This window comes from Aphelocoma coerulescens, chromosome 3, assembly GCF_041296385.1.
Source record: "Aphelocoma coerulescens isolate FSJ_1873_10779 chromosome 3, UR_Acoe_1.0, whole genome shotgun sequence".
Taxonomy (NCBI): Eukaryota; Metazoa; Chordata; class Aves; order Passeriformes; family Corvidae; genus Aphelocoma; species Aphelocoma coerulescens.
The window spans coordinates 79,115,721-79,136,513 of NC_091016.1; the positions used below are offsets into that span (position 1 = coordinate 79,115,721).

Here is a 20,793-nt window from a genome sequence, read left to right on the forward strand (position 1 = left end):
CTTGCAAGGATTTTAAATTATATTCAGATGTTTAAAGTCAGGAAAGCAATTTTAGTTCTGCAGGCTATAGAGGACAATGTTAGAAGACCAGTTAATTGACTTTTTATTTGTTGGTTTGGTCACCCATGGCAGGTCTGCTCCGTGGCTGCCACTCCAGTGTCTCCAGTGTTCCACAAGGGATCAAAGCAGAACACAGCGTGTGATTTGAGTCCAAATGACCTGATCTGAGCAGATATCAGAGCCCAGAAACTCATGCTCTGGCAGTGGGCAGTGTTCACGGACTCTGAGGGCAGGCAAATGCCTCATCACATCAAGTATCAGAAAGCTGATCCTGTGCCAGAAGTCATAGACCTGGTGACCAGGATGATGGCTGGATGTACAGCTGGATGTCATACACTCAGGATCTCGGAGAACAACGCATGGGAACTGGGCAGGGGACAACTGGCTGAAGTTACACCACATGAAAGAAGTTATAACGAGAAGAGGAGAGTACAACCAGGAAATATTTTGAATTTCAGGCATAACAATTCTTCAGGCAAGCCATAATTACTGTGTTTGCATTGGTCATGACAGGACACTCTGCCAGAAAAAAACATGGTAAAATCTTTCATCCAGTATTAAGAGGTCACCTAAAAGAAAGAACAGTGTGTCTTTCAAGCCTGGTTTCCCAGTGCCTGCAAGTTGGAGTCCAAGGCTATGAACAATGAAACAGAAACGGAATATTCATCTTAATCCAAAATGATGTTTTGTGACATATTTTCTACTATAGCTTACATCTCTGATCAAATCACTAGGAATACAGTGCTCCCTCTCCGAGTGCCAGACCAGAGAAATAGCATGCACAAGCATCCAGAGGACATGCAAGTCCAGAGGCAAGCCATAGTGTCTCCACAAAGCTGGGAAATTCAGGGCCAGTCTGCAAATGGGGAGGTGGAGACTTTCATTGTCAGCTGCTGGGTTTGGAGAAGTTCCCTTCCCAGCAACCATATAAAAAAACTCCCTTCTATAAAGAACAGCTGGCAGCAACATGCATTCTGAGAAAACTATTATCTTACCGGATTACACAGTGTTTTATTTATGTAATGTGTCACCGCTGTAAGAAAAACTGGTGTCTTTCAAGTTTTGCTTTATTGGAGTTTTCTGCTGAGCTTTGTACTCCAGCAAAACACTCCCTTAGATACTGCTTTAAATGAAAAGTGATGAAAGAAGCCCTCAGACTACACACCAATTTTCTTTGCGCAGGCGTACGTGTTAAAAGCGCAAGGACACTGCGTTAATAAAGCACAGACAGTAGGCTCCAATCACCCCCCCGCACCTATTTAAGCACTGATGAGACAAAAGTTGGAGGCCAAAATCATTATCTACAAGGTAGTTTACCTAATCTGAGGTAAGAGGGTTTCAGAATCTGATCCAGCAAGGCTGCTAAAGCCAGCAGAAATTGTTAGTGTGGCTCCTCAGCTGTGTAGGTACTCCACAAGGATCTGGGGAAGCCCTGGGATCTCTGAAGTATGTCTATTTTCATGGTATCAGACAGACCTTTGACAACATATTTCACCTTCCTACAGACCTGCCTCACTTTCTTTTTTAGAATCTCATGGCTACAGCTCTCTGCTATTGCCCTTCACATACTTTATTGCTTGGGATACCCTTCACTAATTCACTGTTGACCCCCAGCTGTTAAGTCAGACAAAAAATTCTTGCCACCAGTTCCAGGGAGGGAAAAAAAGGTACTCTGAGGGATTGGTTTTGAAAAAACTTTACTGATAATATCAACTATGCAGCGTATCAAATGGATCAGAATGATGTAACAGAGCTATTGCACAAAGAAAATGGGTAAGTGGAATGATTTTACAAACCTCATAGAAAAATTCTTGATACTGTAATTCTGATAAGGTTTAGGATGTTAGGAGGCAGTAATGGGTGGCCAAATCAACAGAGCTCAGCTGTGCCTGTACCTCAGTTGCTGTGAGGGAAGAAGCACTGGTCCAGGCCATCAGGGCACAAGAGCAGATGCCAGGTCAGTGGGACCCAAGGCCAGGCACAGGCAGCCCACAGGTGTTACATCTCAGGCAGGGGCCAGATGAAAAAGCCTCAGAACAAAAACATCTACTGAGAAAAAGTTGCGGAGACCCTCCTGAAGTTCCTTCACTTGAAAAACTTCCAGGTTGACCAAGGCATTTTTATCAGCCAGCCAGCCAGCTTTGAGGACACAGCTAAACTCCTAGGGAATATGCTCCTGCCCCGACACAGGCCAGAGCCCACCACTGTATTACACCACCACCAACCAAAAAATGCCTGTTAAAAATACAGTGAATGGATGTACCATTGCAAGGACTCCCTCTAAACATTGGCCTCATTTTCCTTTGGTCACCTAAACCAGCCTGACCTGATTCTCTGGTTGGATGCAGCTGCACAGGTGAAAGGTTTATTCCTTCCACTCCATTTTACCTCTACCTGTTGCCTTCCATTCTTCTCCTCAAGACATGTCTCTGGCTTGCCTTAGGCTAAAAGCATCAGCCCGTATCACTGTCTCTAAAAGAGTTAAGAAAATATTTTTAAGATTACTATATCATCACTAACCACTCTACATTATTTTATTTTTTCCTTATGTTAAAAGCAGCCTTTCCACCCCACCTGGTGGGGCTGAGCGAGTGCCTGTAACACAGAATTCGTGCGTACCAAACACAGCTCCACCTTGCCCGCCCCAGGCAAGCAGCTTGCACAGTACAGGTGCCAATGTCCTCACCCAGAATTCCTGCTGGGGACAGATACACGGTCACCTTAAATGCACACCCTGATGTCACATGGCACGGCGTGCACCACCCTGGATGTGCCTTGGGGCAGTATCCAGCCCCGGCTGGACACACCCCTGCAGCGGGATTTACTGCCATACCTGTCTCACGACGCAAGGACGAATAAAGGTTACAAAGCTCCGGGCGCAGGAGTCAGTGCATTGTTTCTGAACAATTCTGGTTAATGGCACCAGGCCACAATAATGCATCATTACGTAATGGTAACAAACACCCCAAAACCTCCTTAGATGCTGTATTTTCCTTGCTAAAACACCCACCACGTATTTACACTTCACATGCACTTTTCTTTCCATGCACTTGAAATGACAATATGGAAATGAGAACTAATGTTTACAAAATGAAGCAAATATATATTCCCTTCAGTTTACCTACTAAATTTTGTTTTTCATTTACTGCTGTCATCCCAAACTGCTGTATGCTCCTGTGGAATCTCTTCAACCCATTTTCACATCTTGCCAAGCACCAATTGATACAACACAATCTGCTCCAAATCCTGGGCACTTGCTACGTTTCAAATGTGCTTCTCTAAAATGGGCATCTGCAGACTCTTAGGTTTTACCCATTTTGTCAAGGATTTTACATAATTTTCCAGTAATGCAGTGCCTGGAATTCCTTATAGATTCAAAACAGAGGTAAATGCCTTACTAACCACTAAGTATATAACAGTGCAATGAGAACTGAATCCAGTGATGAATGTGGTGTTTTAAATCCAACAATAACAACCCAGTCTGCTGTGATCCTGCTGACTGTATGCTACAGCAAAGTTCCAAGATGCTGACTATAAGAAAAAACACACAAACCACACTTATCATTTCCCTGGATTCCCCCCAGCCCCCAGAATGATAGACATGTTTTCACTTGCTTGTGGAGATGTTCTTGCCCTTGCTGGTAGTCTTAGTTCTATTTTAGTACATACTTCAATTTCTCCCACTTTTTCCATATACATAAACGCTGATTAGAGTCTTGTCTTTTATCTTACTTAACTGTCCTATTTCTTTCTCAAAAGAAGAGATTTTCAGTATGCTCTCCTGATGAAATGCAGATTGCAGCAACCATTACACTTCATGTGTCCAGCACATCAACAGAACTGCCACTGCAATCCCTCATAAAGCACTAATAACTGCTGAAGATACATTTAACATTATAACCCCCAAGAGCTGCAAAAAAAGAAAACCTTAGTTCAAATAATACCATGTCTAGTAAAATCACAAGAGACCCTGTGAATCAAGCCCTGATCCAAGTAGAAGACCCTTATCCCAGAAGGACATAAAAATCTCTGCAGGTATGGCCAGGAGGGATGAGTAGAATCCATAGAAAACTCCCTTATTCCATGCTCCCTGCAGTTTTGGTTACACTGCAATTTTTATTTATGCTGCTCCTCAATTTATGCTGCTTATTCAAAGGCAGAACAGAAATATAGTATTTTAATAATGAATGTGAAAAGTATTTCTTATTAAAAGGCCAGAAACTTTTGTCACACTGTAGAAATAAATAATTTACACTAAAACTCCAGAAAAAAGCAGAATGAGAGATAACGAAAGTCAGTGTGTAACTTCAGTTCCCTTATCACTTTTCAGAACTAAATTCTGATGTTACTGACACTTACATACAACAGAACATCTTTGGTCATTTTAGTGCAGCTGTTACAAAGTTCCAGTTCGTGTCACAAAATTGATTCTCTGTTGTTTTCTTTACAGACCTTTCTTTTATGTTTTCACTCTGAGACTTCTTTGCAGGAAGGCAAAGCATTAGCATCTGCCTGCTAGCAGAAAGCACCACAATATATATGACAGTACAGAACCTTGTCATCAAGCTCTATACCCAAATTATGTATTACCAGCAGCCCTACAGGCCCTTCCATAGCTCACACAATAATCATGATAGGTGGCTTGCCTTAAAGTTTCTGCATTTGTATTGCTCTCTTGGCTCTTGACAATGTAACACCTTCAGGAAAGAAAGTAAAACGGAAGACTAACCTAGGGATTTATTTGGCAGTTTCCTCTTTACTGCCCAAGTTCAGCTCACACTCAGAAGAACCAAGGGGAAATTCTCCCGATTATAACTCATCTCTTCCATTTGTCCTTTGACCCAGACCATAATAAAATTTGCTTTATAGCTCTAGCTCAGCTCTCCTTGGATACAAGCACGCATGAATGTTTGCCTTGGCTTCCCGACATTCACCTGCGTTGGCACCGCACAAAATGCTGAGGCAGATTTACACAAACAAACTTTTATTTGCAGAGGGTCTATTGATAATGATATATAAAAGCTCAAGCTACCTTAGGGAGAAACAAAGGACAGAGAAAATGTGATAGGCATAGGGGGAACTCTACCCAGTGGTCAGGGGGGAATCACTGATTCTCAGAACCACTTAGGTTGGAGAAGCCCTTTCATCAAGTCCAACTGCTAACCTAACGCTGCCAAGTCCACAAAAAGGAGTGGCATGATGTCCAAGGAGCCTTCTCCTGGTGCTCTCTACAGTGCAGCTGTAAACATACAGGTTGCAATCTGTGCCATGCTTCCCTTCTACTATTGCAGCCATTTCATCCTGGACCTACACCAACTCCCAGTGTACAGCTTCCACCTGCGATGGCACTAGTGCTGCCGGGAGCACAGCTGGACAACACTATTCAAGTGCTGCACGCAGATTGCTAAGGTTCATGTGCGATTCATTTAAACTCCTATGAAGTACGAATCGCTGTTTTGTCACGGCAGAAATGGGGTAGGGGAGCAGGAAGAGGGCAGCCGCGTGGCCGGAAGCCGTCCCTGCCCGAGCAGCCGGTGTGGGCCGGCTCCGAGGATCTCTCGCCACACCGCCCGCCCCGCGCGGCTCCGAGCGAGCAGCACCGACCACGTGCTCGCCGCCCGCGGGAAAGGCGAGCCCGCGCGCCCCGGCCCCGCCCCCGCCTCGCCCCCAGCCAATGAGCGGACCCAGTGGGGAGGGGGCGGCACCTCCGTGGTGACGCAAAGCGCTGGGGCAGCGCGTGACGCGCGGGAAAAGCTCCCTCCTGGGGGAAGCGCCGCGGTCACGTGGGGGGGAGTAGCGCTGCGCCGCCGTGCTGCGGACCGTTCCATTAACCGCCCGATAGGGGGGAATAGGAAGCTGGGCGGGACCATCGCGCCGCTGCAGGAGGGGGGCGGGGCCAGCTCGGGGCGCTCCCGTGACGCGGCGCGGGGTGGGGCGGCGGCAGCGAGAGCGGTGCGGGCGGAGGGAGGCAAGGAAGCGCCGAGCGGGAGCCGCAGTCCTCTAGTTTTACCGCATCGCCACCATGGGTCGGACACTTGCCTTCCCCCTCGCCGTCGTTTCTCTCGCGTGCTGCCTCTGCGGGCTGGCCGTGATCGCAGCGCCGAGCGACGGCAACGCGGTCGTCGGTGAGTGATTCGCGCCCTCCCCCCCTCCTTTCCTCCGAGAGCTGCTGACGGAGCAGCCCCGCCCCGTGCCCGGCGCTGTGGGGAGCGGGGCGGGCTCCGCGCACCGAGCCCCGCCGGGGCCGACCGTCCGTGCGCGCCTGGTGCCGGACCCTCGGCGGGCGGCGGGCCGGGAGCGCCGCGGAGCCGCCGGGACCCGCCCTGCGCTCCCCCCCGGCTCGCTCGGCCCCCGCCGCTTCCTGGGCGCTGCGGCCGAAGCCCGCCGAGCTTTTGGGCCGCTGTCCCGCTTGTGCCGGTCTGGGACCCGTTATCCCATGTGGGCACGGCCTGCGGTGCTCCCTTGGAGGGGCCGGTGCCAGGGAATTGTGCGCGGCTGCTTCTTGCACTCTTGGAACGGGTCTGGGAGCGGGGGCGGGCCTTGATTCTGCCGTGTCGTTCTGTTCCTGCTGTCCCGTGTTCCTTATCCCGGTGTGAGCCCCGTTACTCGTCCTGGGGGTTTGCCCCCAGCTGTCCACAGCTCGGGCCCTGTGGGCTGTTTGCCAAAGTGTTTGCGGGGCCGAGAGCCGCGAAATGCGCCCGGAGCACCAAAACGCGGAGGCAACAACAAAAAAGACGAAACAAAAAGTTGTCTGGAAGTGCTTCAGCGTTCCCTGGCCGCGTTCCGTAGTGGCGCTGGGTGCAGCCGAGGGTGACGCTGCCCGGTCACCGCTGCTCCAGCCCTCAGGGATTTCGTCTCCAGCCCTGCCCCGCCGGCGGGGTGCAGGCCGGTGTGGGACGCCGTGCGGGAGCCCTGGGCTGCTCCGGGACTGCTCAGCCACGGGTTAACATGCCTCTCCGCTGCGACGGGAGAGGGCACTGTTGGGCCAGCGGAACAGACCCCTCTAGTGTTTCCTGGTTTCCTCCTCGAGTGTAAGGGGAGTATCCGAATTTAGCCTGTGCGAGAGCCAGTACAGCGGGTTTGTCTTAGGAGCAACCGTCAGCTTGCCTAGGCTGAAAAGCTGAGTTCGTGGTATCAGAGTCTTCTTTTTTTTTTCAGTGAAGAGCAGGCGTCTGCTGATGGGGAGAGCTGGGGAACTTGCTGTTAGCCCATGTAAAAGACCCCAGGAGAGCCTTTGACAGCAGGAGGTAGCATTGGGACAACGTCTGAGACCTTGCCACAGGTTCTGAAGTTAACAGCTCATTGATAAAAACATCTCCTGATCCTTTACTCTGGCAAATCTGATCCTCCCCTGTTAGTCTGGGAAAGCTGGTTTTGAAACTAAATTAGAAGTCCTAGTGTACCTGGTATAAGCTGGCTCTGTCGACTGTCTTCCTGTCTTAACAGATGTACTGTGCTAAATTTTCCACATGCCAGTGGGGAATCTACAAAAGCGAAGGTTATTCATTTGTCAGAGGCCGTTGAGTGGGCTGTGATCATTCCTCAGATGTATACCCACAATACTTGGCTGATTTTTCCTCTTGATTTTTTTTTTCTCCTGAAATCTGTTATGAGAAAGAGTCATGTAGCTCTTGAAGTGCCTTTAGTGCTACCTTCCTGAAGGCAATAGGGTAGCTGTTGCACACCTCACCCATGCAAACCCCCAAAGGGCTTTTCATATCTTCTTATGTGAAAGGGAAGAAATAGTGCCAGCCTTTCTAAGCTGGTCCTGCCATAAGCGAGAGAAGCGCTGGGTAAATTCAGTCTTAAGTCAGATTGTCAGAATACTGAAGTTAGTTAATGTGTTTGTAGTTGTTACTTGAGAGGTAAATGAGTGTGCCAAAGATCTGCGGATAGCAGCGTTCCTTTCTTGGAGAAAAGTGAAAGGTCACCCCAAGGTGCCTGGAGTGGGCGGGTATGATGTGCAGTGTGTTGGAGAGCATGCAACAGAAGGAGTTGTGGGTTGTATGTGGGTTTTCCGAGTATGATGGCTGTATAAGTAAGTCTTAATTAAAACTAATGTGGTAAAACTAGATTGGGAGAAGATCTTACTTGATCTAGTTAGAGGATGTGTTGTCATTGTGGTTTTAAGGTAACAATGTTTGTCTGAGATTGATGTAGAAAAGCAGCTGGACTGATTAGATTGCTGGCTTCTGCTGTGAGCAAAATACAAATAGATTGGCCTTTTTTTTCTGCTCTCTTTTTTATGCATGTGTACATCAATTTCTCCAGGTTCTTGTCTTTATTTCCCCTACTTTGATTGCTTTCTACTGTAGGGTTATTTATAGCTGCCTGTATTATCTAAAGGAAAAATGTAATCAAAAGGAAACAAGCACTTAACCATCTGAGGCTTCAATGAACTGCAAAATTAATTTAGTGGACTTTGGTATCTTCACTAGCGTGGTGTATGCTCTATTACTTGAGTTTAATGTAATTAGAGGTTGCAGGGGCAAAATCGTGGTAGCATATGGGGTCTGGTTTCAGAGTATCCGTAGTATCTGGAGGGAAATGCATTTATTTCTTGTCAAAAGCATTCATAAGTTGTAGCTTTCAGTTGTAGTTTGTTCAGTGACGAAGATTGTGCCTTAACCTGGGAGATGTACATATGGGAGGGTACAGATCTACTGTTTGTATCTGTGGGCGAAGTTGCTCTTTTGATAGTGTTCTAATCAATGGTGGTTTTTCTTCTGTTTTAGACATCTGTGGAAACTTTTCTGACTGCAACTCCTGTATTAATAAGACAAATTCAGAAGGCTGCCAGTGGATCAAATGTGACGGTAAGGAGGGCTGTGCAGTACAGATCCTTACTCTGCCAAGGTTAAGGAAACTTCCCTGTCTGACCCTTCAGGAGACTCTGGCAGTCAAACTCGCGTCACCAGAGACTTTCACTGCCAGGACCAAGGCCCCTTTGCAGTGGGTGGCTCCAGTGACCTGACAGGTGCCTGGCTTGGCTCCCTTCACACCCCCTCACACCCAGTCAGACCAGGTTTCCTTACCAGCTCAGCCCCAGGTTCCCCATTGCAGAGTCTCAGATATCTTGTTCTATAAAACAATTTATTCACAGTGCAATAACCAGCTCAAGCTGGTGCATCCGAGGAGGACCCCCCAACAGAGGAATCCCTGGGCTTTTATACCCTCACAGTCTGTGGGCTAAAGTCTGGGATTGTCAGCCCCTGCCATGTCTCTGTGTCCAGTCACCTGGCTGGGCCACAGGTCCTCGTGTCCTTTGTTATGTAAATGGTCTGCAGATCCCAGCCTTGTGCCTCTCCCGCCCTCCAGAGCTCAACCTGCAGCTCTCACTGCCGCTGCTCACCAAGCTACCTGCACTGAATGGGTTCCTTAACACCATTCAGAACCTTACACTTCACCTACACTGATGTTGTTTACAACCTAATGAAGCATTAACATGAGTCCTACCTGTCTTCACTTGAGAACTTGAGATACGTAGCACGTTCAAAATATTCCCAGATTTTTAAGGCTTCTGATTTAAATCTGTGCTTTTGATAAGCTTATGTTTTCCAAGTGGTTCAGAATGTTTTTAGGACAAACAAGTCACTTGTGTTTGCTGTTAGGGAGTCACAAGTGGATCCTAAGATGCAGGCACAGCTCTGTGCTTCAGTCCTTTTTGAGGTTTTGTCATGGGCCTGCTGGTTGCAGCCACTACTCCTGAACTGAAGTGCAATAAGCAAGAGGAATTCATTAAATAAGAGTGGTTAACAGCAGTGTTCATAAAACTGAGAATTGCACCCCACTGAAGGGAGCATAACAGAGCCAAAGAACCATTAGCTGGTCTCAGTTAGAGCCTTGTTTTTCCCATTGCAGGTGAATTGGATGTAACTACATTTAGGTAACCTCTGGTACTCAGTCCTGGAAGAGAGAAAGTTGCTGTTGACAAAATCATACAGATTACATAAGCAGTCCTCATGTGGATTATTAGTACTTTTTACATGAGGTAGAAACAGAATGGTTTAACTGTTGTAGTGGTTTTTGTACCACTTGATTGTAGATGACCAAGAAATGTTATATGTGAAGGCTAGGATGCATTGGAACTAATGAAATCAATTTTGGGTGGAGCTTGCCCTTCAAGAAGCTATTTCTCTAGTTCTGCATGTGGTGTTGAACCACCAGACACATCCTGCAAAAACCCAAGAGATCTGCATAACTTTTTTTAAGGGAGAAGGATATGCAGGCAGAGAATAAGAAACTGACATCTTCAACAATTTCAAGGTCAAGGACCAGTTTGAAAAGCTGGAACAAAGTTTTGCTTGGATGTAGAATTTTTTAAGATAGTAAGATATTTTTTAAATGATACTGCCATAGACATGCAAAATGTTTAACTTGGAAAATGCCACAAAATAGTAGAAACACTGTTTGATTTTATCAGCTATGAAGAAAAAACATCAAACAGTACTGATACAGCAAAATGGTGCATAATTGTGTGTTGTAAATATTGCCTAAGTGTTCAGTGGGGGAGTAACTGTAGTGAAAGAAAACACTAAAACTTCTTTTATTATTAATACCATACTGAAGTCCTGTATATTAAAGTGGCTTTAATGTTTTCTTGGCTAGCAGATGGTGTTTAGTTTGTCCTGTGAACAGCTTATCAGTATTTAGGAACAGTGTCTCAAGCACCTTAGACTTCATCTACTGTAAAATATCTTATCTGTTCTTTTCTGACAGGAAACAAAAGCAGTATGTGTGTCAGTGAAACAGCAAAACTGACAGAGTATGGACAATGTAAAGTTGAAACACAGTGTTCATGTAAGTGTTTAGATACTTAGATTTCATGTGGTTTAATGTGAAGCAGTTGTGTTTAGAACTCCTTTGTCTGTTGTCCTTTTGTTGATATGCCTTCTACAATTTACATAAGCCTGTACAAGTATGTAAATAAGCCCTTTGCTTCCTGTTTAAAGGTATGATATGTGATACTAAAATGCACAATTCCATTGTGCCTTCAGTTAACTGCTTACTGTTGCTGCTTCGGGAAGCCTGACACTCGTCTGGCTACCACCTTGGTTTCTTATATTAAAATAGGTGTTTCTTGTTAGATACAGCATATCTTCAGGAATTTGTCAGTGTCTTCAAGGCAGTAAGCTGCATATTGAACAAAAAATGTCACCTGCTAAGTCATCTGAGATGCAGTAAATAGAAAAAGCTTATGAACCTTCCAGTTTTAATTGTTAACTAGCATAAGTCTTCATGCACTTCTGAAATAAAGGGTCTGGGATATAGAACTGCCTAAGATAAATCCTTCATGCCAGGAATGTGCTCAGTTGCATATCTACTTCAGACTTTTGTGCTTCCTGTGCAAAGCAGTTTTGCAGAATATGAATAATTTAGATAAGGTCTTGAATTTCACTTATGTGAAAGCCCCCAAATTTTAGTTTTTCTGAATGCTGATAAGAAATAGACTTTAAAATAGGATTTTCTGGTTTTAAAATCTAGAACAGCAAATGAAAACTCTGAATAATCTTGTCTAGATGAATTCAACAGTTCTGCTAAGGAGGCTGGCTCTACCAGCAGAGTTGAAGCTTCTACACTGCTTTGGGCTGTCTTGTGGTGGTGACAGCCAGTCAGAAATAATTCCTTTTGACTTGCACTTGTGTGTTGTTTCTAAAATTGTAGCAATCACCTCTTAATCAGGTGTGCTGAAAGAACCATTTTTTAGTGCTTTCCAAAGAGAGCATGCTGTTAAACTGCCTTGTTGTGTACCTAAGAGGTGTTTCTACAATCTGTTCCTGTTAAACTTTTGGTGACATTATCAGGTTGTTGTGTTTAACTTCTGCAAATTCAGGGAAATAAATCGCCACCCTTAGTAGGGGGTCTTTGTAGGTGTGAGAGAAATCTGTATACCTTATTAACTCTCAATTGTTTTGGCTCAACACTGCCTCAAGGGAGTGACATGGGAAGAATGTAGGCAGCCTTTAAGGTGGCCTTAAACTACAGAGATGCAAGTGGTAGCCAAGAGAATGTAGATTCTGATATATCCAACCTATCTCTGTAGAAACAGTCAGCTCTGATTTCCTACCATGCTGAATTATGTTCAAGATGTAAATAACCACACTTGAATGAGCCTGAGCATTAAAGGCTTCTGGACATCCTGCTTTTTCAGCAGGAGGCTTGCTGATGTATCAGCTTAGATAAGCTGTCTATGTGTGATTAACTGATAGCACAGTAAGTTGCAGGAGGCTTCACAGTTCTGTGTCCTTGCAGGTTGTGAGGGTTTTTTTTTTCTGAAGCTGACAGTACCTACATCCAACAGCAACTCTCAGAACAGGAACTGCAGCTAAACTTTCAAATTCTTTATTGGTTTTCCCTCCATTCTGATTCAATTGTCTAACCAACTCTGATTTGTAGTGGAACTTGATAGCTCAGGTTCAGTCTCAGTTGCAGTGAGGTTGGGAAGTGGTACTCTATACCTAGTGTTCTCCTGTGTAAAGCATGCACAGTTCCTGCTTGGACAGGAAGGTTCTTCTCGCTCAGGTTTGCTTTGAGGAATCTTGAGTTGCCAGTTGAACACTGGCTTGATTGGGCTGCCTTTGACAAGACTTTTCATGTATTCACTCATACAACTTTTGATGTTAGTATGGTGGATTCAAAAGCTTTGTAATTTCAAACTAAAACTACAGTAGAACTCAGTGCTGTATGAAATTCCTAAAGCTGTGCCTGCTGATGTTGTTTTGTTGCATTGGTTTTTAGTTAAATACCATCGTTAATCTCTCTAATACAACTCTTTATTTTTTCATAGCTCCTGCAGTTTCTTCTCTTAACAGTGTTTCTTCTTCTACTGTACCACCTACCACCACTGCCACTGTACCACCTACCAATGCAACCACGGCATCTTCCAATGCAACCACGGCATCTTCCAATGCAACCACGGCATCTTCCAATGTGACTTCCAATGCCACCACAACCAGTTCTGCCACCACAACCAGTTCTGCCACCACAACCAGTTCTGCCACCACAGCTCATACTCCTATAGGTATGTAGTGGGTTCAGTTTGTAACCGGGCAGAAACACCAATTAGAGTGTAGTGGTTAGGTCCAAAATACTCATTACTTACTTATTTACCTTCTGTGAGATAAGATTTAGGAGAAAGCAAAGCAGGCACAAAACTTAAAAGAATATAAAGAAGTTTATTAACAGATCTAAAAGGAAGAAAAAAAATCAGACCACACCTTCAGAACTCTTCTCCTCCCCCCACCTTTCTCCCTTCACCCATTGACAATGTAAAAAGACAACCCTTGAGATTTTCAGTCAGTTTACCATTTCTATAATAACCTTTTTCAGTTCACTTAGGGAGAGGAGTCTCTCTTGCTCATGCTTTGGAGACTTCTCCACAAGAAGTTCTCTCATGGCTTCAGTATCATGAGACAGCTGCCCATGTTGGTTCTCTGCTCACATGTGAGAGTCCCTTCCCCCGACTTGCAGCTTTCCCCACAACTGCTTTCAAGGGTCCAGTCTTGAGATACTGGGGTACCATTTTAAGGTTGAGCCGTTCAAAAACAAAGGTTTTCTTCACCCATCTCTGGGAGCATCTTCATCTCTAGGAATAGAGGCCCTCCCTCTTCCCTGGGAGAAAAAGTGTCCTCATCATCTTCGTCTCTAAGACTATCTCTGGGAGCATCTCTAGGAACTGAGGTCTTCTCCTTCCAATTTGGAGCAAGAGTCCTCATCGCTTCCATCTCTCCCTGTTCAAACTTCTCATGAAATTACAGCTGCTTCAGCATTTGCTTACTCCAGCACAGGTGCTTTTGCTCACAAGTACAGTTTGAAAGCTCCACCCCTCATGCTTTCCTGAAATTACTACGGGTACTCTGATATATCATAGTCCATCACCACCATAGCTTTACAACATATTTTCAGCTTTAAGCATCCCCTCTTTCTTCTCCCTCAGGTTTTCAGCTCTTCACAGCACTAAAAGGGTTAATCTCACCTAGGCCTTGCAGCTGGAATTTTGCTTATCGCTGTTGGTCACATGATCTTTGCCAGGCAGCGGGGCAGCTTCAGCTGAATCTTGGCTGCACTGGAGAGGGGAGGGGCTGCTCCATCTGCACGTAGCAGGGCAGGGGGGCTGCGGGTGGAACAGGGCCCATCGGCTCCAGGATGGCTGTGGCCTGGCATGGGATTGAGCCCAGTTACCTGTCCCAAGGCAGGAAGCAAGAGAGAGCTTCCCTGGGGTTTGTCCATTCTTAAATGTGGACCACAGAGGCGGTCAAAATTTTTAAGTGGTTTAAAAAATTGTCCATATTCAAACTGGCCAGCTGATAGATTCGGTCAGGTCATAGAGGAAGCTGTAAGCACCCCTTTGCAAGAACATCACTTCCGCAGCTATGCTGACCCATGACAAGGTAATATAGTAGCACTGAACTCAGAAGGGCAGCAAACTAGGAACTGGTGAATGAAATGAAAGACAGGGGCTTCTTCCACAGTTCACTGTAGTAGCTTGACTCCTAAACATCTGATGTGCAGAATGCATAAATGGTTCCAAGGTCTGGAAGAAGTGGATTTTAGAAGACTCTTAATTATGTTGGCAGGAAGCATTTTCTCTGTTAAAAATTGACTCCCTTGTAATTGAATTGGTAATTTCTGCTAATCATGAATTCTTAGGAGTTTGGGGGGTTTTTGTTCAAAAATTTCTCTGCCAGCTCTACAGTGAAATTCTTAAAAATCATCTAATCTTTAAATCTTGCTGATCAAGGGAGCTGGGAGATGACAAGTTGGTACTTGATTAGGCTCAGAACAGCCTAATGCACAGCAGCTTTGAGTAAACCCACAAATGTTGACACTTGTCCCAGGCACATAGTGAAATACTGATTAATTTTAAGTAATACTGATCTTTTGGGAAGTGGGGAGGGGTCATATACCCAGCTTGTGTGGCTTGATAATGAAAGTTCTTAGGAGACAGTTTTGGTTTAGGTGAGTGGTTTTATTCCAGTGATGGCATTCACAGTTAGTGTTTCGAGGACAAGAGAAGAAAGTGTGTATCTCCTGTCTAGAGGTATTACATTAAGTACTTTCTTAATACAATTAATACTAACTGATTGTAATGGCTGCTTAATTAAAGTCCTTTGCCTTGATGCAGATTCTTGATTGTCTTGAAGCAGATCTCTTGATTCTTGTTCAAGTACCAGCATTTATATGAGTGCTTGAAAGAAAAGTCCTTTTGTCTGAGCAAAGAATCACTGATCTGTGGAGAACCTTGAAATATTTGGATACCAATAGTATGCAAGTTTGAAAATAATCCTTATTTACAGAAACTTGCCTTAACGCAGTTCAGCACCTAAATTGTATGGGATACAGTCTGAGGGCAAAGCTTGTCCTTGTTAAAGCAAAACAGGAAAAGCCATTTGTGTAGGAACTTCAGTGCTTGTGAACTTTGCTATTGAAGTTTATGGTGTGTACATACTGTCTTCTCTCAAACAGCCAACGTCACCAATGCAACTACTCATGCTCCTCTGCCTAAAACTACCATGACTTCAGCTACCACAACACCCACAACTGCAGGTAACTGTTACTACTACCATAATTAAAGCATAGAATACTTAGAAGTCAGTGTCACTTTAAAAGTGTTACCTTGAAAGACTCACCAAGTGACAACATTAAAGTAGTATTGGTGTATCTGGTGTTGTCACTTCTAACTTCATGACAAATCTAATTTTGTTAAGGTCATGTATGCAAGTAGCAAGGTTATATAGCCTAAGAAATAGAGCTAATTGGTGAGATATAAAAAGTCAGAACATGTTGGTCAAATGAGATCAGCTGGATGATTTTAATAGTGTGGTTGGAAGTCACTTGTTAACTCCCCTGTCTTTGGGAGGTGATATTTTGTTTTTGCAGCATAATAATGGGATGCTTTTTTTTGTTGTTAAGTGAAACTTTGCTACAGTGATGGGAATAAGCTGAAATATTTTATTTCCAAGTCAGTCCTAAATATGCCATTTAATGAAAAGCTCTCAAAAAGTAAAGCTCTTTAAAACTACCCATCAGTAGATGGCTGTTACTTCCAGACTTGTGTTTGTTGTGACTTCAGCTGTTTTTTTAAGCCTAACTCTTGGGGTAAAGTACAGTAGATGGAAGACAACAATTTATTTTAAATTTAAGGGGGAGGGGGAAAAAAAAAACCAGAGCAAGGAGCAGCAACTGGAAAACGTGTCTTGAATGTGAGCATATCAATAATATATTCTATGTAAAGGAGGAAGGCTTTGGCTTTTTGAAGTACAAATAAAGTCCAGCTGGTTATTGCTCAGTATTGAAGTCCAGAGCAGTTTGTCTATAAATAGCTCTAGCCTTTAACAAACAGCATTTAATCAGAATTTCAATACCACTAATCTAAGTGCCGATGCTGGCTTTACTTCAATTATTTTTTGTTTTCTTATTGGTGTTTTGATGCTTTGAGTAATCCTAATACAAAGAATACAGCGCTAAAATCTGTAAAACTTTTGTGAGCATTGTGCACTTAAAATTTCTATTTTGGTGTTCAGCAGGTTCAAGTACTACTGTGGCTCCTGTACCTGTTCCACGCAAATCTACATTTGATGCTGCGAGTTTCATAGGTGGAATTGTGCTTGTTCTGGGTCTGCAGGCTGTTATTTTCTTTCTGTACAAATTCTGCAGATCTAAAGACCGAAATTATCACACACTTTAGGACCTGGCCCGTGGTAATGGACTAGTAGCCCAACACCTGTAGTTCACTGAACCAAAATATTTTCTGTTGCTCATGGAAGACAGCAGTTCATAATATCCTTTAAATCTCTAAAAGAAGACTTTAAATGAATATTTTTGCAACATTATACTTGGCAAGAAGTGATATGAATCTCTTCAACAGGATTACTTGCAATATGCTGCATGGGTTCTAATGGCTGTTTTATTTTCCTTTAGTGGCTGCTGATGTGGGACTTTTCTTGATATGCCAAATGTAGAATGTTCAGAGATTCTTATTCAGTGGCAACACTGTCCAGTAGACAATCTTAAAATGACTTATTCTGAAGGCTAATTTAAACAACATCTGATACAGTATCCCTTCAGTTTTATCAAGATGTGAATTATTGGTGACAGATTTCAGGGAGTGAAATACCATTTATAGTAGCTTATGGCTCTTACAGTGTGTTGCTAGAAAGATGGATAAAATGTAGAATTAGATAATGTCTTAACAGAATAACATAACCCTTTTTTTTTTTTTTTTACCCAAGAATAAAAGTTGCCTCATAAAATACTTCATTCCAAACAGAATTCCTATGCCATTTCCAATTAATGTTGAGGGTGGATGTAGGAATAATCCTTCTAATGGGGAAATAAATATTAGTGCCTTAAAAGACTAAATTTCAGTAGGCTGTAAGCGTGTCCCAGCTATCTCAAAGATAAATAAAACTTTTAATATTAGCTTTATGTAGGAATATAGAATACATGTGACTTGAGCATTCCAGTTTAAAAAAAAAATTCCCTGGAATAACTGTCCCTTAGTGATTTTGGTTTAGAGTGAGGAGTATGGTACAGCGATGTTCAGTTACAAACAGAAGCTTTGACTCGTTTAGCTTTTGTTCTGGCCTGCAAAGACCAATCATAAAACTAGTGATATAATTCAGTTCACTCCCTGTCTAAAAAGGCAACAACTCACATTTATACTTGAAATACTGATGTTTGGGAAATCCTGATGTTTTTGTCATTCAAACAGTTCTTAAACTCGTTGCAATTAATTTCAGGAGTTTGGGTTGTTGTTTTTTTCTTTATTACCCTCCTGTGTGTCTGCTTGCTGAAGGAGCAATTAAGGGTCACTCAGAGGATCTGCTGATTTGATACTAGTCAGGATTGCTGTAACCTTGGGACTTCGGGCTACACCTTTTTTCTTTTCCCTCCGCACCTCCTGGCTTCAGGTTTGTGTCACCCTGCAGTGAACTGCTTGAGGACATCTGTTCAGACAAATAGTTTAGGGTTCTTTTTTTTCCCTTGGCTGGATCAGCCATGTGATCTGAGTGTCAAAGGTACGTCATCTCCAACGCAGACTGACTTGAGCACCTGTGAAAATAAACCCACAGGAAAAATGGAAGCAGAGATAAAATCAAGTGGTGAAGGTAGCACATAATGATATCCCTCAATCATCAGTTTTGGGATAATCTGTAGTACTGTTTTACTAGTTCTGACTTGACTGGATTTGGCACCCAATACAAAAATAGCATTGATAGCAGATAATAGTCATGGCAGTGGAACTTGAATTACGAAGCAAATTAAGTGCACTTCAGTTAGACTCCTCAAGTGTATAGTGTTGCTTCTTTGTGTTCATCTAGTTTGAATGGCATTGTTTCTATTGTGCTGCATAGAAAACTGAAATTGCTACAAAATGCAGAGGTTACTCACCAGTACTGTACATTTAAGTTCGTTAGCTTTTGGTTTTCTAAACAAAACTAAGACAATCAGCTCAGGTTTATGAAAACAGCAGTGAGCAGCCAGTTTTCAGCAACAGTATGTGTGTGAGTTAGATGGTATATCCTTGGCCTTATTGTGAAATCACTTAAATCTGTCTTTTCCCTATCTAATAACTATTTTACTACATTTATTTGTTAAAAAAAAAATGCATGAGCTTGTATCCTGTGCTTTGAAGTGAACAAAATACTCTTTTGAAATATGACAGTTTGCCTTTAGCTCAGCAAAGCAAACTATACCTAGCATAAAATTTTTGGCCTCAAAGGGCTCTTTTGGGACACTTGCAGAAAAGTCCTGCAGAACACTTCATAGCATGGAAAACATTGCCACAAAAAAGTTGCTCTGTAAAACGTTGCTGAAATGCTTATCCATGAGCTTTGCTAATCCTGATTTAGGTTGCTGATAAAGTATGCTGGTAAAGCAAACTAAAAATAATGTTTAAAGTGCCTTAAAATTGCTTACTTGTTTGCCTCAAATTTTGTTTAAAAGGGTAGAAGGATACCTTGCCTTAGTTACTAAATTTGTTGTGGTGCCAGCAATTGCTATTTTCCAAGACTTTAGGAAACCCAGGATCTCTGGCATGTACAAATGCCTATCTGAAAAACTCAAGCTGTATCAATTCAATCTCATTCCAGAAGGCCTGCACTACACACCACTTGCTCATTAGCCTTGCCAGCAAGGTGGAATTCCACAGTTCAGAGTTGTGGCTTGGCTTGTTTCCCTTTTAGTTGTTCGGTGGGAGGGGAGGCTGGGTTATACATCTTCACCATGTGCTTGGCTGCCTCACTGTCGAAAGTAGTCGTGAAATGGCAGTATCAGCTGATCTGTGCTGTGTACTAGCAAAAAACCTGAAGTAACAACTTGCAGTTTTTCTTGGCCTTGTGTTTTGAAGTGGAAGGTAGCTCATAGAACTGTAGTTGTACGTGCCCCTAAATCAGTTTTAGGCACTGAATTGTAGTGACTCTTCAAGTTATCTGGCTTTTTCTTGGAGCCAACTTGTGCAAGTATCAAGGTGTTACCTTATGAATGTTTGCTGCAAGTGTTGCTGTAAAAGTTTGTATTTTGTCTTCAGTGGAAGAAAACTGAAGCAGTTGTAATTGCAGAACCAAATTGATAAATAAAATCTGTTGAATGGAATTTTACCTGTGAACTTTCTTTAATGTGTGCAATCCCCAAGAGGAATGTCTGCTTGCTGACTTGGAGATGAGCTGTTTCCCATGGGAATTGAGAAATACTAAGGGAAAGAGGAAGAATGCAAGGTTTGAAGACTTAGCTCCCCTAAATACAGTATTAACTTTGTATTTAACAATACTGATTCAGATTTAGAATTAGCTCAAAAAGAATTTTCATTCAGCTCATGTTTTTCCATGTTAGCTTAACTCTTGTTTTCCACTTAAAGCCAAAGAGGAGCAAAGTCTGCATTAAGCACTACACTTGTAACAACCTGTGAGGCTTAATACTCTGCTTTCTAACAGCAAAGTTTCTAATACTGGATCTCAGGTGGAAGAGGGGCTGCTGTCTGTGCTTGCACAGAGGCTGGTAGAACTTTCATGAAAAAGGTATTGCTCTGAGCCTTATTTCTTTTCTGATGGCATAAAACCATGGGGTGGTTGCGATTGGCAGGGACTTTAAGGATCATGTAGTTTCAACTCCTCTGCCCTGGGCAGGGACATCTTCCATTAGACCAGGTTGCTTCAAGGCCAGGTTGGATGGAGCTTTAACATTTCCAGGGATGGGGTATCCACAGCTGCTCTGGGCAATCTCTAGACTTTGCTCCAACAGGTCTGATGGGTGCAGTACTCCAGGTGAGTTCTCACAAGAGCAGAGTGGAGAGCAAAAATCACCTTCCATAATCTGCTGATCACACTTTGCTTGATGCAGCCCCAGTTGTTCTGGGCTGTGAGTGCACACTGCCAGCTTATGTTGGGCTTCTGATTGACCAAAACCTCCAAGTTCTTCTCAGCACTGCTGTCGGTCCATTCACTGCCCAGCCTGTATTTCTGTTTGGGATTGCACTGACCCAGGTGCAGGACGTTGCAATTGGCCTTGAACTTCATGAGGTTTGCCCAGTCCCACCTCTCAAGCCTGCCAAAGTCCCTCTGGATGACATCCCTGCCTCCAGCGTGTCCACTGCACCACTCATCTTGGTGTCATTGGCAAACTTGCTGAGGCTGCACTCAGTCCCACTGTCCGTGTCACCAACAAAGATATTGAACAGCGCTGGTCCCAGTACCGAGCCCTGAGGTCACCACTCGTCACTGGTCCCCCCTTGGA

The 20,793-nt window shown here is 43.7% G+C and overlaps 1 protein-coding gene across 2 annotated transcripts; it reads left to right on the plus strand.

Moving 5' to 3' along the window:
• Positions 1-5,973: 5,973 nt before the first annotated feature.
• Positions 5,974-19,656, plus strand: CD164 (CD164 molecule). 2 transcript variants are annotated; one of them, XM_069011002.1, is made up of 6 exons: positions 5,974-6,185; positions 8,796-8,876; positions 10,780-10,860; positions 12,848-13,081; positions 15,526-15,606; positions 16,587-19,656. In XM_069011002.1, the coding sequence occupies exons 1-6, from the start codon at positions 6,083-6,085 to the stop codon at positions 16,745-16,747; spliced, it is 741 nt and encodes a 246-aa protein (XP_068867103.1). In that variant the 5' UTR covers positions 5,974-6,082; the 3' UTR covers positions 16,748-19,656. The 2 variants fall into 2 exon arrangements, with proteins under 2 accessions (XP_068867103.1, XP_068867102.1); XM_069011001.1 differs by having other exon boundaries at positions 5,975-6,185; positions 16,584-19,656.
• Positions 19,657-20,793: the final 1,137 nt, after the last annotated feature.